General features: G+C 47.3%; 1 protein-coding gene across 1 annotated transcript; it reads left to right on the top strand.

The window, feature by feature from the left end:
* The first annotated feature begins 4,945 nt into the window (after nucleotides 1-4,945).
* LOC147911970 (melanoma-associated antigen B1-like) lies at nucleotides 4,946-6,528 on the top strand. The gene has a single exon (XM_087427032.1). It carries the CDS (start codon nucleotides 5,025-5,027, stop codon nucleotides 6,054-6,056), a length of 1,032 nt encoding a protein of 343 aa, XP_087283158.1. The 5' UTR covers nucleotides 4,946-5,024; the 3' UTR covers nucleotides 6,057-6,528.
* The last annotated feature ends 9,993 nt before the right edge of the window (nucleotides 6,529-16,521 follow it).

Raw genomic sequence — 16,521 nt, forward strand, 5'->3', positions numbered from 1 at the left:
CATCTACATATGTAAAATCAGATACCCTCAAAAGATCAGGGGCTCACAAAATCATCACTCTATCCTTCTAGGTAGCAAGTAAATCTTTTAGAACTACTCCTAAGTCTGGCTCGTTAAGAGAAGGAATAGACATCAGCTTTTTTTTCCTCTGACAACACAACACCTGTCCTGGGCTCCCTGATTTGTGCTGCAGTTTCCTGATCCCAACATCACATTTCGCACATGCACGGATCCATTTCCTGCAAGATTTGCACAGGTGGGAAACTGGTCAAGTGTTCGCAGGTGATGTGTCCTTTCCTAGGAAGCCTTTCATGAGGAGAGACAAGAGCTGAGATGAGGACTCCCCATGAACAAGTGACTGAGGAGACATCCACCCACCAGTATAGGCGCTATCCTTAAGACCCAAGGAGGGTGACCTCAGTTCAGGCAGGTATGGAGTCATCCTGCAGGCTCTGATAGGCGTGGTGAGGGCCAAGAATCAGGAAGGATGTGGAAAGATCCAGCCGGAAAAAGGGAGGTCCTGTAGAGTTGCATCTCTGCTGTCTGTTCTCAGAGGCCCTCAAGGACCGTGGATCGAATGAGGATCACCCTGATTTCCAACTTAGAATTCTCCTGCAGCACCAGCTATGTAAGACAAGCAGCTTCAGGAGTGCAGAAGGTGGACTGACAGGATTGGTGGATTACCATCTGTCAAGGTGTGAGCACCCAACATGTGGACTAAGGGTAGCACCTATGAGCATAAAAGGAGGCCCCGCTAAGTCTCCTTTGCTGTCAACCTGCAGCTTCGGCGCAGATGTCAGGCTGATTTCAGCCTGGAAAGTCTCAGGGAGGTGAGGGCCTCTGGCTAATGGGGGCAGCCTCAGTTTTGTGAGGGAGGGACCTGGGGCCTGACGAGAATCCATGTGAACACCCCGAGTGCTATGAGGGGACGCCCTGGCAGACGGGCCAGAGTCCTGCAGTGTGGTTTGAGCCCTGGGAGACCCAGAAGAGCTGCCCCTGAGGAGTCCCTCGTGCCACCTGTGTGGTCTCAGGAGAAAAGGGGCTTGTCCAATAGGATAGCGCCCCAGTGCTGCAGAGAGGAGGAGTCTCGGCCGAAACCAGAGAGTCAAGGTGAGGACCCTCAAGTGCTGATGAGAGGATCCTCTCCCCAAAGATGGCCAGGCTCGCAGAGTCCCGCCCTCTGCTCAGGGAGCCTGGGAGGCGCCAGGCAGATGGCAGAGGCAAGTCAGAAGCAGTGCGCCTGACTTCCCACTATAGGGACTTATGAGCCGAGAGGAGCCTTTGTTTAGGGGTCGGGACTCGGGCCAGTAAGAGGAGGAGTCCCGGCTCTTGATAGGTTCTCGAAAGGCTGGGCACCCCTGGAGTGAGGGCCTCGGGACTTCACCGACAGCTGTAAACGCAGCGGGGTTCCAGGAGGCTTCTCTGTCCCCCAGCCGTGCCGGCCCTCGGAGACCCCCTGAGCAGCCGCGTCGGGATACGAGGCTGCCACCCCGACTTTCGCCGACTGACTTTGCTTTCCTTCTTCCTTTTACGCAGGGAGGACCTCACCGCGGCCCGCGCTATGCGGTGTGCTGGCCTGGAGGAGTGAGACTCCTCGGAACTGAGGTAGAGGGACCTGAATGTGGACTGGAGGGACTCCTCCCCGTCGCTGGTCCCATCGCAAAAGGGTGGCCTCTACAAAAGTACCGGCTGGCCCCGCGATCGGGCAGTGTGACGCCCCTGGTCGAGGAGCCATAAAGGGCGAGGAGTCCCTCCATGTTGCCCACGTGGAGGGCCTCGGGAAGGGGAGGCCTTTGTCTTCAAGAGGGCAGCCGCTGGGGAGAAGCGTAGCCCCTGATGGCCTGGGTGGGTCCAGGTCGGCGCTGCGCTAAGGGCCATGGCTCAGGCGCCGATGCGTGCACACACCGCCGATCCCTCACGCAGCTGTGCATAGGCGGGGCTGCTCGCGATGTGAGGCCACCTGAAGGGGGTTTCATAACTGGACACTTCTGCTAGGGACTGGGGCTCTGCTGGGGAGACAGAAGGGCTAAGATTACATGACAGAGTGTTGGCTATTTAACGCCTTGAAGCCTTCCTCCTCCAGAAGAAAAGAAAAAAACAGGAAGGGCAGCCTCTGTAGGCAAACGGAGAGAGTCCGGCCCTCGCAGAGGTGATGAGATGGGGATCCCTCCAGAGCTAATGAGAGGTCCCTCCTTTCCAACAACAGAGGTGACGTGCCACAGAGCCCCGCCTTCCTGCCGCCAGTCCTGGAATGCTCCTGGAGAGGAACGAGAGGCTAAGATAATCCTCATTTTGGCCTCGGGTGTGGGGGTCTCCTCAGCTAGAGAAAGGCGGCTTTATTCTGAAGGGGAAGCCCGTGGTCACAGGTGGAGGAAGGAGTTTGGGCCCTAAACGGAGTCAAAGGTAGGGACTGCTCAGAGCTAGTCAGCAGACCTCCCCTCCAAGATAGGGAGCTGCAGGAGCCAGCCCTCTGGCTGGCTACCCGGTTAAGTTGGCTCCGCTCCACCCCGGCGGTCTCGGTTCACCCACGCCTGGATCCCAGGCGCAGACCTACACCACTCACCAAGCTTCATGCTGTGAGCCCCATACGAGATAGAGGCAGGATGATTTGGCACAGATAAGTTAGCTCCAGGGGCAATCTTCCTCCCCGAAAATAAAAATAGGGGAGCTGCACTATGAACAAGTATTCTCTTGCTCTCCAGATTCTAAGGAGGAGTTCCTTGTGCCCAGACAAGGTAGCCAGATGTGGAGCAGCCTGCCTTCTCTTCTAGCTGATGAGGGAGTGGGAGGGGCTTTGGTCTGAAGCTTATAGACTCTGGTCAGTCAGTCTGGAGGGAATCCCAAATCCTATCCGGGAGTCAAGGTCAAACTCCTGTGAATGAGTGATTGAGAGGAAAAAAAAGAGTGAACCCAATAGAGCCCTGGCCCTACTAGCAGACCTGGGAGACTCAGGCATGGTGGACATGATGGAGTCTTACTTCTTCCCAGAGGACATCAAGCAGGGAGGTGTGAGGGGACCCTGCGTTGAGTGGAGCTGGATAGCCTCTCAGTCAGCCCAGACAGAGGATTTCCTCAGGTATTTTTGCCAGGGAGCCAAGGAGAGAGAACCCTTAGAACTGAGGGGGACCACCCACTGCACAGACAGTGAGGTGCAACAATAATAACCTCTTTGTTGATTGTAAGCCTCTGGAAGTCCACTACCACAAAGTTTGTGGCTAGATGAGAGAAACCATCTCACTTCTTCCACAATAAAGTGCAAGTCTCGGTAGTTGGGGAAGGCCCTAGTATGGGAGGACAAGCCTTCAAAGTCATAGAGACAGGATTTCCAGGTCCCAAGCCAGAAGTCGAGGTGAGGACACTGAGGGATGACTGAGGATGAGCACTCCACCCAAAAGCAGTGGGGGCCTACAAAGTCCCAGAAGCGCCTTCCACCCTGTGGGAACCCCAAGCAGAGGTGGTCGGATGTGTTACCCTCACTTCCAGCCCAGGGGACTCAGGAGATGTGGGCCTTGGATCTGAAGCTGGAAGACTCAGGTGGGCTGAGGGAGTGAGCCTCAGATCCTGTTCTGAGAGAGAACTCAAGAGGCCAATGACGCCAGAACAATCTGGGGTCCCCGAGAGTCCAGACCCTGCCACCAATCTGGGGAATGTCGTGATGCTAACAGGGATGACCGGAAGTGGCATCACCCTTCTTTCATCTTGGGGTTTTCGGGAAGGTAAGACATCTTAATGTGATGCGAGGGAGCTCGGGTCAGCAGAGGGAGGATTTCCATGTTTTGCCGGGACTCAGAGAGAGAGGATTCTGAGGACCATGGGGAACCTTCCACTCCCATACCAGCAGTGGACTTCCCATGAGGGTTCGGTCTCCGCGATGGTCAGCGTCCTAGGAGTCCCTTTAGGCACTGGTTTCAGGCCGCAGTGTGCCCACTCCAAAGTTTCCCACTCCCAGAGGGTACAGGGGAGAGAGAGTCTTAGTCTGATGGGTCAGCAGGGGAGGAATCTTAGGGCCTCCTCTGTGTAAAAACTGGGGACCCTTGGGTGAGGACCACACATCATAGGGCCTCATACTCTGCCTGCTACAGCCGCTTTCAGCCTCTGGGAGTCCACAGGCAGTGCGGCCAGATAGATCCATCCTCACTTCTACTATTGGGTCTCCAGTGAGTTGTGGGCCTTGCTGTGAGAGAAGTCCTCAGGTCAAGAGAGAGGGGCGTGCCCAGATCCTCCCAGAGAAGTCAAAGTGGGGACTGTGACTGATGAGCTGAAGAGGGCTCACCACCCCCCCTCTGCCAAATGAAAGGAGCAACAAAGATTCTTGCCCAGTCCCTACACTCTCAGTCCTTGAAGAGCCCAGCGCACTTGGGGTTGTCAGGCTGAGACTCTGCATTTCTTTGTTTCAGGTCCAATGGAGTTCCTTCAGATGAAGGTGCATCACCAGCTCCAAGCAGAGGGGAGGGTCCCAGACTCTGTGTAGACAAGATGAGGACTCTGAATGAGGACTGAGGACAAATGAGTCGAGGACAGAGAGGGCCCCCAGAAGTGTCAGCACTGTCCACCCCAGCAGGGCTGGTTGGCTGAGGCAGCTCCTCAGTTCCTTCTCGTGGGTCCCAGGGAGCTTTGAGGTGTCAACTTTAGAGCAGCAGACGAAAGAGATGCCAGGCCCTACCAAGAGTTGACGTGATAGTCCTGTATGTGAACTCAGGGGACCCTTGCTCCCAGATGGAGAGGGCTCAGGTTACCAGCCCCCGTTGTCAACCCAGGCAGCCACAGACAAGGCTGGCAGGCTGTTGCCTGAAGCCTGCTCACTCTAACATCCTCCGCTGGGTTCTCGGTACAGGCTCACCAAGAGCCAGAGCCCTGTGGCATCCGAGAGCGGTGATGTCAAGGAAACCTGCAGAGGTGGCTCCTTCAAAGCCAAGGTGGAATCTCCCTCCTGAAGGTCTCACAGCTTGTCATCTTCCTCCTCCAGGTTCCCGCATCACCTGCTGTCCTGCCTACACTTCTGCCTGCTGTCCCTGAGCACAGTCATGCCTCGAGGTCAGAAGAGTAAGCTCCGTGCACGTGAGAAACGTCGTCAGGTCCGGGGTGAGACCCAGGGTCCTAGCGGTGCTCAGGCCACTGCAGCAGAGGTCAGAGAGTCGCCCACCTCCCCTGTGTCTGGGGGTACTCCCCCGAGCTCCCCTGCTGCTGGCTGTCCCCAGAAGCCTCAGGGAGCCCCAGCCACTAGGTCTCGTGCTGCAGGTGTTTCACGCCCAAGATCTCATGTGGGTGCCAAGAGCCAAGTTGAGGAAAGTGAAAATTCCTCCCAGGCCTCAACCTCCACTCAGAGCCCTCACGATGATCTTCTAAGCAGGAAAGTGGGGCTGTTGATGGAATTCCTACTGGACAAGTATCAAATGAAGGAGCCCATTAAGAGGGCAGACATGCTGAAGCTTGTCCACAAGAGGTACAGGGAGCACTTCCCAGAGATCCTCAGGAGAGTCTCTGAACGCATAGAGCTGGTCTTTGGCCTTTACTTGAAGGAAGTCAGGCCCAGAGGCGTCTGCTATACCCTCGTCGGCAAGCTAGACCTCCGCGAAGATGGAAGTCTGAGCGACGACTGGGGATTTCCTAAGAGTGGGCTTCTGATGCCTCTCCTGGGTGTGATCTTCTTGAATGGCAACCGCGCCTCTGAGGAGGGGATCTGGGAATTCCTGAATATGTTGGGCGTCTATGCTGGAAGGAGGCACTTTATCTTCGGGGAGCCCAGGAAGGTCATCACCCAAGATTTGGTGCAGGAAAAGTACCTGGAGTATCGTCAAGTGCCCAACAGTGCTCCTCCACGCTATGAATTCCGGTGGGGCCCCAGAGCCCATGCTGAAACCAGCAAGATGAAAGTCCTAGAGTTTGTGGCCAAAGTCAACGGTACGGTTCCCAGTGCCTTTCCATCCTATTATGAAGAGGCTTTGAGAGATGGGGCAGAGAGAGCCCGAGCCAGGCCCGCAGCCAGGGCTGCCACTACTGCCAAGGCCAGTGCACGTTCCAGGGCCACATCCAGCCGATACTCTCACTCCAAGTGAGGTCTCAGGCAGATTCTTCACTTTGTGGTTGACCAGTGTTCCTGATATGCATTAATGACTTCTCGACTTTTTTTTTTTTTTATCGTTGTTCAAGTGGTGTTCAACAGAAATTTTATTTCCATTCAGGCCGTAAGTTGATGAATGACACGGATCACACATTTATTGCTGTCTGTCAGGTTTAGGAGTAAAAGTTCTGTTGTTTGAAATACAAATTGGAAATCCTTAAATCACTTTTGTGATCCAGAACAAGATAGCATGGCTTTTAGACAGGAATATCCTTGGAAATGTGAAAGAACTCCACACTAAAATAGTTGGTATCAGAAGATAGAGAGAGTGAAAGACAGAAAGTAAAAGGTGGTCAATTCTTGGTTTGCCTGACTCCATTTAGTCTTTGTTTTTGTAAATTTAAAAGATATATACCTGGATTTGCTTATGTGTTTTCAAGAATGTTCGAGAATATAAATCATAGTAAATCAGACCTCTTTGTTCATGGCTCTTATTTTATGCAAACATTAATTGAGCATCTGCTCTTTGGAAGTCTTCATGCTTGTACTCGGGATGTTGAGTCAAAGAAGACTCTAGCCCCGCCCATGCGATTATAGATTCTAGGAGAAGCTATCCTTATGGAAGAGGGTGAGATGCTCTCCAACTCGTAAAGAATAAGTGAAAAGGGTGAAGAGAGGGCAAAGAAAACACATTACTTAGTTTTCATTGCTAAGCAGAATTTTGGTTGATTGGGAGCGCTTTTGTTTTGTTTTGTTTGCTGGAACGCTGCATAGTCTCTGACATCCAGTAAATTAAAAATAAATCCCTGGTAACGTCTGGAGGTCAAGCTAATCAGAGCCATTAAGTGCCACTTCCTAGTGTCTCGGCATGAGACAGATGCTTTCCATACATTACGTGATAATCGCCACCAGTCCTACAAGACAGGGCTCATCAAACTCGCTTCACAGCGGAGAGCCTGAGACTGGGAGCGTTAGAGTTTGGTAGTGTGCTAAAATTCATAGGACTAGTAAATGACAAGGCTGGGACTAGACTTCTGGTCTAAATTACTGTAGAGCCCACACTGTTTTACTCCTCCATCCCTGAGACACAGCCTGCATCTCTTATTTCAATTTTCCTCTCACTATTTCAAAATCTGTCCTAGGTGATAAAAAGAAGGGCCTTGTCCAAACCTACTGGAGTGGAATACATAGCCAGAGCACTAAGGATACCAAAATGATTGACGGGTATAGATAAATAAAGGAAAGAGACAATCCTTGGTGACAGTATGATCATCTACATATGCAACGTTAGATAACCTCAAAAGATGAGGGGCTCTCAAAATCCTCCTGGACAATCTCTTTCCTGTAGAAAGTAAACCTGTCAGAACAGAAGTTACATGAGGGGCGGCCCGGTGGCACAAGCGGTTAAGTGCGTGCGCTCCGCTGCAGCGGCCCCGGGTTGGCGGGTCGGACCCCGGCGGTGCACCGACGCCCTGCTTGGCAAGCCGTACTGTGGCTGCGTCCCATATAAAGTGGATGAAGATGGGCATGGATGTTAGCCAAGGGCCAGTCTTCCTCAGCAAAAACAAAAAGAAGAAGAAGAAGAGTATTGGCAGATGTTAGCACAGGGCTGGTCTCCTCACACACACAAAAAAGAACTGAAGTTACGTGACAATCTACATCTGGCTGATGAAGAGAAGGAATAGATCAATGTACTGTTTTCCCTGACAGCCCACCTCCTATCCTGAGACTCCTGCCTTGTGCTACAGCTTCCCCATCTCACGAGACTTCTTGGACAGGGACCCATTCTCTGCAAGGTTTGCAGAGCGGACACTGCTCAAGAGGTTGCAGAGATGTGGAATTTCCCAGGAAGCCTTTAATCCAAGAGACAGGGACCAAGAGGAGATCCCTATGTAGGAAGACTGGGGAGACCAACAGCCCAAAATATAAGGGGGTGGTCACGGGGACACCAGTCTCATCTATCTTAAACACAGAGGGTCTCAGAGCCGTCAGGCTGAGCATGCCCTCATTGATTCTTCAGGCTTCTCAGGGGCAGAAAAGCCTTGGTCTAAGGGCAGAGTTCTCAGGTCAGGAGGGAAAGGCGTGTCAGTCTCTCCTACAAATGATGGTGACACATCTGAATGAGGATGATGGAAGGACCTAGCCAGAACAGTAGGACTCCATAAAGTCCCATCCCAGGTGTAAGCCATGTGGGGTCCAGAGCAGCCTGGCTGCTCATGACTAACACTGACATTTAACTCAGGTCCCAGGAAACTGAGGACTTTGTTGGAAGGCTATAGCCTCAGATCAGCTGAGAGTGGAGTCCCAGGAAGGGTGCAGGGTCCAAGTGCAGACCCTGCATGCGTACCTGGGGACCACTCAACCCACAACTGACAGGGGTGCACCTAACCCTTCCTCTACTGTTAGCCCTGGGTGGCACAGGCAAGAGCTGGCAGGCTCAAGTACCCCCTGACTTCTGCTTGAGAGTCTCAAGGAGATGAGGGTCTTGGTTTATAGGCTGGCTCTTCGGCAGAGACGGGAATCCTAGGCCATGGCGGTGTCAAGGTAAAAATCCTCTGTGAAGAATAGGACAACCAACTACACCTTAACAGAGGTGTCCTTAGAAAGTCCTGCCTCTGTAGCTGGCCCTGGAGAGCCACAGGCAGAGCTTTCAGGCTCAAGTTACTCCTCATTGCCTGAGGGGGGTGGCCTCAGGGACTTCAAGTCCTTGGACTAATGGGGGAGGCCCCAATCAGCAGAAGAAGGACACCTGGTTCCTAACAGGAGTCAACATGATGACACTGAGTGACAATGAGAGGATCCCTCCCAGAAGGCGGGGGCCACACAGAGCCCTATCCCTGTCGTCAGACAGACCATGTCACCTTGGCACGGTGACTGATAAGTCATACTGACTTCCTCCCAGAGCATTCCATGGAAGAGAGGAACCTCATCAAACAGGGCAGCCACAGGTTAGCAGAGAGAGAACATCCAGATTGAGCCAGGGGCCAAGGTAAGGACCCTGAAGGCAGAAAGAACCACCCACCTCATAGCAGTTAGTGGGGGCAGCACAGATTCCTTCCCTTCCTGTTATCTTTAGGAGAATATGGGCTCTTGTGGCCAGATGAGGTAAACTTCACTGCTTCCTAGTGGGTATCAGGGAATTGGGGCCCTTAGTATGAGTGGATAAGCCTCAAGTCAAGATCAGGGCTATTTCCCGGTTGTACCAGGAGTCAGGGTGAGGACAGCGAGGAACGCGGGACCACACACCCCATATCAGCAGTGACCACACAGAATCTTCCCTACCGTCAGCCCTAGGCGGCCCCGGGCAGAGATGTCAGGCAGAGGGCCCATCAGTTCCCACTCAGGAGTAACGAGGAAGTTAGGGGTTTCGTCTGAGAGTAGCAGTCCCATGTCAACAGAGGGAAGAATCTTAGTCCTGCCCAGGAGTCAAATTTAAGACGGTGAGTTGGGACTTCAGTGGGACCATTCATCACAAGGCCTCAAGCTGCCTGCCATAGCTTTCGTTCTTCTGAGACTGTGGGCAGATGTGGGCAGATAAAGCTACACTTATTTCCCCTGTTGGATCGCAGGGAGGTGTGGGCCTTACTATCAGAAGCTAGGCCTCAGGTCAAGAAGGAGGGGAACCCCAGGCCCTGCCAGGAGTCAAATCGGGGAGCCTGAGTGAGGACTGAGGGGTCCGTCCATCCTTGAGTAGACGAGACCAAAGACAGTCATGCCTCACCCTTTGATATCAGCTCTAGAAAGCTCAGGGCAGGGCTATCAGGCGAGGCTCGCCCTCACTTCTTTATATCAGGTCTAAGGGAGGTAAAATCTTTGGTTTGAAAGGGCAGCCACCAGTCTTCAGAAGGGAGGGACATGATACAGGCCAGGGACTGTAACAGGTGTTTTACATCCTACACATTCCACGAGTCCTAGCAGACAGGGCTTACCAAATTCACTGTCCAGATGAAGAGCCTGAGGCTGACCTAGAATGGGAGTGCCAAATAACGTGCCAAGGTTCACGTGACTGGTAAGTGACAGGGATGAAACTAGATGCTTGATTTGAGCTCATCTAAAGTCTACACTCTTCCACTCCTCCAAGCTTGAGGCCGACCTTGTGTCCCTTAATTCCCTTTTTTTCTCATTACTGCAAAATATATCCAAGCAACAACTAGAAACACTTCGGGGCCAAACTCCCAGATTGGAATACATAGCCAGAGCAATAATAATACCAAAGGAAATGTGAGGTATGAATAAAGGGGAAAAAAAGAGAAAATGTTTGTTGATGATAAGATCATCTACATATGTGACTTCAGATAACCTTAAAAGATGAGGGACTCAAAAAAATTTGACACAGCGACTTCCTTATAAAAAGTAAAACTATTCGAACAGAAGTTACATGAGATCTTAAGTGTGGCTGGGGAAGAGACGGAACAGATCAACAGGTTTTAGTTCTCTTACAGCAAACCACCTGAGTCCCCTGATTTGTGCTGTGGATTTCCCATCTCTCATCACTCCTAGGACAGGGGTCCATTTTGTGCAAGGTGTGGAGTAGGGAAATGGCTCAAGAGTTTTCAGCATTGAGGCATTTCTGAAGAAGCCTTTAATCAAAGTGACAGAGCCTATATGGGGACACCCACGGAGTGAGACTGGGGAAAGCAACATCCCAGAATATTGGTTCTTACAAAGAGACCAACACCTGACTGCCCTCAGAACTTGAAGGCTCCAGGCAGAGCTGTCAGGCTGAGCATCTCCTTACATTTTTGTCACAGTTGTCAGGAAATTCAGAGCTTTGGTCTAAGGAGGGAAATCTCAGGTCAGTAGAGGGAGTTGTCAGATATAAATGTGAAGTCCCTAAAAAGATTGGAAGAAGAACCCACCCAGAACGCTGGGATCCCATCAAATCCAGTTCCTGCTGTCAGCCCTTGGAGGTCCTGAATTTCATCGCAAGAGGAAGTATAAAGAGGCTTTGAGAGATGAGAAAGAGAGAGCCCGACCCGAGTTGCAGCAAGGCCTGGCACTACAGCCATGACCAGGGCATTTTCGCGGCCCGAGTCCAGCAGCATTCCCACATCTAGTGAAGCCTGCGGGAGAGTCTTCATCTTGTGGTTGAAAGAGAGGTCAACATTCTAAGTAGTTGGGCGTCAAGGTGGAGCTGAGGGAAGGCATTGCATGTCTTCTTTTAGTTCTTGCTCCATTTGAGAAACTGGGTCATTTATCTGTTTTGGTTTTTGGTGCGTTTTATTTTTTTGGTACTTTTGGTACATTTTCGGTACACGTTTTGGTAAAATACTGCTCCTTGTAATAGAAAGTTTACTCGACTTCAGTATCTGTGTTTATGAATAAGTATCCCATATTTATTGCTGCTTCTCCAGCTAAGTATAAAAGTTTTGGTATTGTGTAAAAGAAATTTAAAAACCTTGAATCTCTTTTTATGGTCTAAAACAAGGTAACACGTCAAGCCAATAGGAATTTTCTTGCAAATGTGAATGAACACTCTCACTGTTGGGATCAAGAAATATAGGAGAGGTCTTGGCTGAGTGGCATCGGCAAGACAGTGGAATAGGAATTTCCAGCCCTCAATTCCCCACTGAAACACAGATTTCACAGATTTCACAATGATATAAGTAACAAAATATCTTTATGAGAGATCCAGACTCTAATTAAGAAGTTGCAATACGACAGCTGAGCACAAATCAGAAATCAACGTCATTTGAAATGGCTGAGAAGAGCAATTTGACTTTACTGGCCTCAGCCCCTCCCTCAAGCTGGCACAGCTCAGCACTGAGAGAGATTGTGACTCCCCTCGAGGTGAGGGTAGTAAGGGGGGTGAATGTCCCATGTACCCAAATAGCTGGTAGAACTAACAAATGTATTCAGTAACATTGCAGGATAAAAAATCAGTGCACAAAACTCAGTTCTGTAGCTACACACTAACAACAAACAATTTGAAAAAGAAAGTAAGAAAATAATATCATTTATAGCAGTGTCAAAAAGAATAAAATACTTAAGAATAAGTTTAACCAAGGAGGTGAAAATTCTGTACACTGAAAACAGTAACACATCAATGGGAAAAACTGAAGAAGACACAAACAAAAGGAAAGGTATCCCATGTCCACGGATTGGAAGAATTAACATTGTTAAAATATCAATACTACTCAAAGTGATCTACAGATGCAATGCATTACTTCTCATAGTGCCAATGGAATTTTTCACAGAAATAGAAAAAAATCCTAAAATTTATGTGAAACCACAAAAGATCCCAAATAGCCAAAGTAATCTTGAGAAAGAGAAACAAAGATGGAGGCGTCACACTTCTTGACTTTGAACGATATTATACAGCTATCTTAGTCAAAACAGTGCTACGCTAGCATGAAAACAGACACATAGACCAATGGAACAGAGTAGAACTCAGAAATAAACCCATGCATACACGGTCAAGTAATCTTTGACAAGGGCGCCAAGAATACACGATGGAGATAGCACAGTCTCTTCAATAAACGGTGTTGGGAAAACCAAATATCCACATGCAAAAGAATTAAACTGGGTGCTTATCTTACATCATACCCAAAAACTAATGTAAAATCGATTAAAGACTTAAAAATGAGACCTGAAACCATAAAACTCCAAGAAGAAAACAGAGAAAAAGCTCCTCGACATTGGTCTTGGCAATGACTTTTTGAATACAACAGAAGCTCAGGCAGGAAAAGCAAAAATAAAAAAGTGGGACTACATCCAACAAAAAGCTTCTGTACAGCAATGAAAACAATCAACAAAATGAAAAGACAACCTATAGAATGGGAGAAAATGTTTGCAAACCATATATCTGGTAAGGGGTTAAGATTTAAATTACATAAGAAACTCATATAATTCCATAGCATACAAACAAACAAACGGGTAAATAAATAAATAACTCAATTTAAAAGTGAGCAAAGAACCTGAATGTTTTTCTAAAGAGGATATACAGGTGGCCAACAGGTATATGAAAAGGTGCTCAACACCACTAATCATCAGGGAAATGCAAATCAAAACCACAATAAGATATCACCGCATACCTGTGAAGATAATTGTTACCAAAAGACAAGAGCTATCAAGTGTTGGCGAGAGTATTAAGAAGAGGGAACCCTGGTACACCGTTGGTGGGAATGTCAATTGGTGCAGTCATTATGGAAAACAGTTTGGAGTTTACTCAAAAACTTACATGATTCAGTAATCTCACTTCTGAGCATACATCCAAAGGAAATGAAATCAGTACCTCAAAGAGATATCTGCACTCTTATGTTCATTGCACCATCATTCACAATAGCCAAGATATGGAAACAACTCAAATGTCCATCAACAGATAAATGGACAAAGAAAATGTCGTATACCGATACAATGGAATATTATTTAGCCTAAAAATGAAAGAAATCCTGTCATATGGGATAACGTGGATGAAGCTGGGAGACATTATTGTAAAGGAAATAAGCAAAGTCACAGAAGGATAAATACTGCATGATTCCACTTATAGGAGCAATCTAAAATAGTCAAACACATAGGAACACAGAGTAGAATGGTGGTGACCATGGGCTGCGGTTAGTGAGAAACGAAAAGTTGCTGTTCAACTGGTATAGTTTCAGCTATGCAAGATGAATAACTTCTAGGGATCTGCTGTAAAACATTGTGCCTATATTTAATAATACTGACTGTTCATTTGAAAATTTATTGACAGTAGTTCTCATGTTAACTGTTCTTACCACAACAATAAAATGTTGATTGTCTTGCTCTGTCCCCATGTGGAAAGTTAGCTGATCAAGTGCAAGTATTTGGAAAAGATAACTCTTATTTACTGTTGGGAATGCAAATTGGTTCAGCCACTATGGAAAACAGCATGGAAATTCCTCAAAAATTTAAAAGTAGAACTACCATATGATTCAGCAATGCCACGTCTGGGTATATATCCAAAGGAATTGAAATCAGAATCTTGAAGAGATATCTGCACTCCCGTGTTCATTGTAGCATTATTCACAATCTAAATAATATTCCATTGTATCAGTATACAACATTTTCTTTGTCCATTTAACTGTTGATGGACATTTGAGTTGTTTCCATATCTTGGCTATTATGAATGATGGTGCGATGAACATAAGAGTGCAGATATCTCTTTGAGGTACTGATTTCCTTTCCTTTTGATGTATGCTCAGAAGTGAGATTACTGAATCATGTAATTTTTTGAGGAACCTCCAAACTGTTTTCCATAATGACTGTACCAATTGACATTCCCACCAACGGTGTACCAGGGTTCCCTCTTCTTAATACTCTCGCCAACACTTGATAGCTCTTGTCTTTTGGTAACAATTATCTTCACAGGTATGCGGTGATATCTTATTGTGGTTTTGATTTGCATTTCCCTGATGATTAGTGGTGTTGAGCACCTTTTCATATACCTGTTGGCCACCTGTATATCCTCTTTAGAAAAACATTCAGGTTCTTTGCTCATTTTTAAATTGAGTTATTTATTTATTTATTCGTTTGTTTGTTTGTATGCTATTGAATTGTATGAGTTTCTTATGTAATTTAGATCTTAACCCCTTACCAGATATATGGTTTGCAAACATTTTCTCCCATTCTATAGGTTGTCTTTTCATTTTGTTGATTGTTTTCATTGCTGTACAGAAGCTTTTTGTTGGATGTAGTCCCACTTTTTTATTTTTGCTTTTCCTGCCTGAGCTTCTGTTGTATTCAAAAAGTCATTGCCAAGACCAATGTCGAGGAGATTTTTCTCTGTTTTCTTCTTGGAGTTTTATGGTTTCAGGTCTCATTTTTAAGTCTTTAATCGATTTTACATTAGTTTTTGGGTATGATGTAAGATAAGCACCCAGTTTAATTCTTTTGCATGTGGATATTTGGTTTTCCCAACACCGTTTATTGAAGAGACTGTGCTATCTCCATCGTGTATTCTTGGCGCCCTTGTCAAAGATTACTTGACCATGTATGCATGGGTTTATTTCTGAGTTCTACTCTGTTCCATTGGTCTATGTGTCTGTTTTCACGCTATCATAGCACTGTTTTGACTAAGATAGCTGTATAATATCGTTCAAAGTCAAGAAGTGTGACGCCTCCATCTTTGTTTCTCTTTCTCAAGATTACTTTGGCTATTTGGGATCTTTTGTGGTTTCACATAAATTTTAGGATTTTTTTCTATTTCTGTGAAAAATTCCATTGGCACTATGAGAAGTAATGCATTGCATCTGTAGATCACTTTGAGTAGTATTGATATTTTAACAATGTTAATTCTTCCAATCCGTGGACATGGGATACCTTTCCTTTTGTTTGTGTCTTCTTCAGTTTTTCCCATTGATGTGTTACTGTTTTCAGTGTACAGAATTTTCACCTCCTTGGTTAAACTTATTCTTAAGTATTTTATTCTTTTTGACACTGCTATAAATGATATTATTTTCTTACTTTCTTTTTCAAATTGTTTGTTGTTAGTGTGTAGCTACAGAACTGAGTTTTGTGCACTGATTTTTTATCCTGCAATGTTACTGAATACATTTGTTAGTTCTACCAGCTATTTGGGTACATGGGACATTCACCCCCCTTACTACCCCCACCTCGAGGGGAGTCGCAATCTCTCTCAGTGCTGAGCTGTGCCAGCTTGAGGGAGGGGCTGAGGCCAGTAAAGTCAAATTGCTCTTCTCAGCCATTTCAAGTGAAGTTGATTTCTGATTTGTGCTCAGCTGTCGTATTGCAACTTCCTAATTAGAGTCTGGATCTCTCATAAAGATATTTTGTTACTTATATCATTGTGAAATCTGTGTTTCAGTGGGGAATTGAGGGCTAGAAATTCCTATTCCACTGTCTTGCCGATGCCACTCAGCCAAGACCTCTCCTATATTTCTTGATCTCAACAGTGAGAGTGTTCATTCACATTTGCAAGAAAATTCCTATTGGCTTGACGTGTTACCTTGTTTTAGACCATTAAAAGAGATTCAAGGTTTTTAAATTTCTTTTACACAATACCAAAACTTTTATACTTAGCCGGAGAAGCAGCAATAAATATGGGATACTTATTCATAAACACAGATACTGAAGTCGAGTAAACTTTCTATTACAAGGAGCAGTATTTTACCAAAACGTGTACCGAAAATGTACCAAAAGTACCAAAAAAATAAAACGCACCAAAAACCAAAACAGATAAATGTCCCAGTTTCTCAGGTGGAGCAAGAACTAAAAGAAGACATGCAATGTCTTCCCTCAGCTCCACCCTGATGCCCAACTACTTAGAATGTTGACCTCTCTTTCAACCACAAGATGAAGCCTCTCCCGCAGGCTTCACTAGATGTGGGAGTGCTGCTGGACTCTGGCCGTGAACGTGCCCTGGTCATGGCTGTAGTGCCAGGCCTGGCTGCAACTCGGGTCGGGCTCTCTCTTTCTCATCTCTCAAAGCCTCTTTATACTTCCTCCTGCGATGAAATTCAGGACCTCCAAGGGCTGACAGC

Source organism: Ceratotherium simum, chromosome X (assembly GCF_057802395.1).
Source record: "Ceratotherium simum simum isolate JZ-2026a chromosome X, ASM5780239v1, whole genome shotgun sequence".
Taxonomy (NCBI): Eukaryota; Metazoa; Chordata; class Mammalia; order Perissodactyla; family Rhinocerotidae; genus Ceratotherium; species Ceratotherium simum.

Bases quoted from the DNA above. Each gene is read 5' to 3' on its own strand.
- LOC147911970 (XM_087427032.1), top strand. From the start codon at position 5,025: ATGCCTCGAGGTCAGAAGAGTAAGCTCCGTGCACGTGAGAAACGTCGT.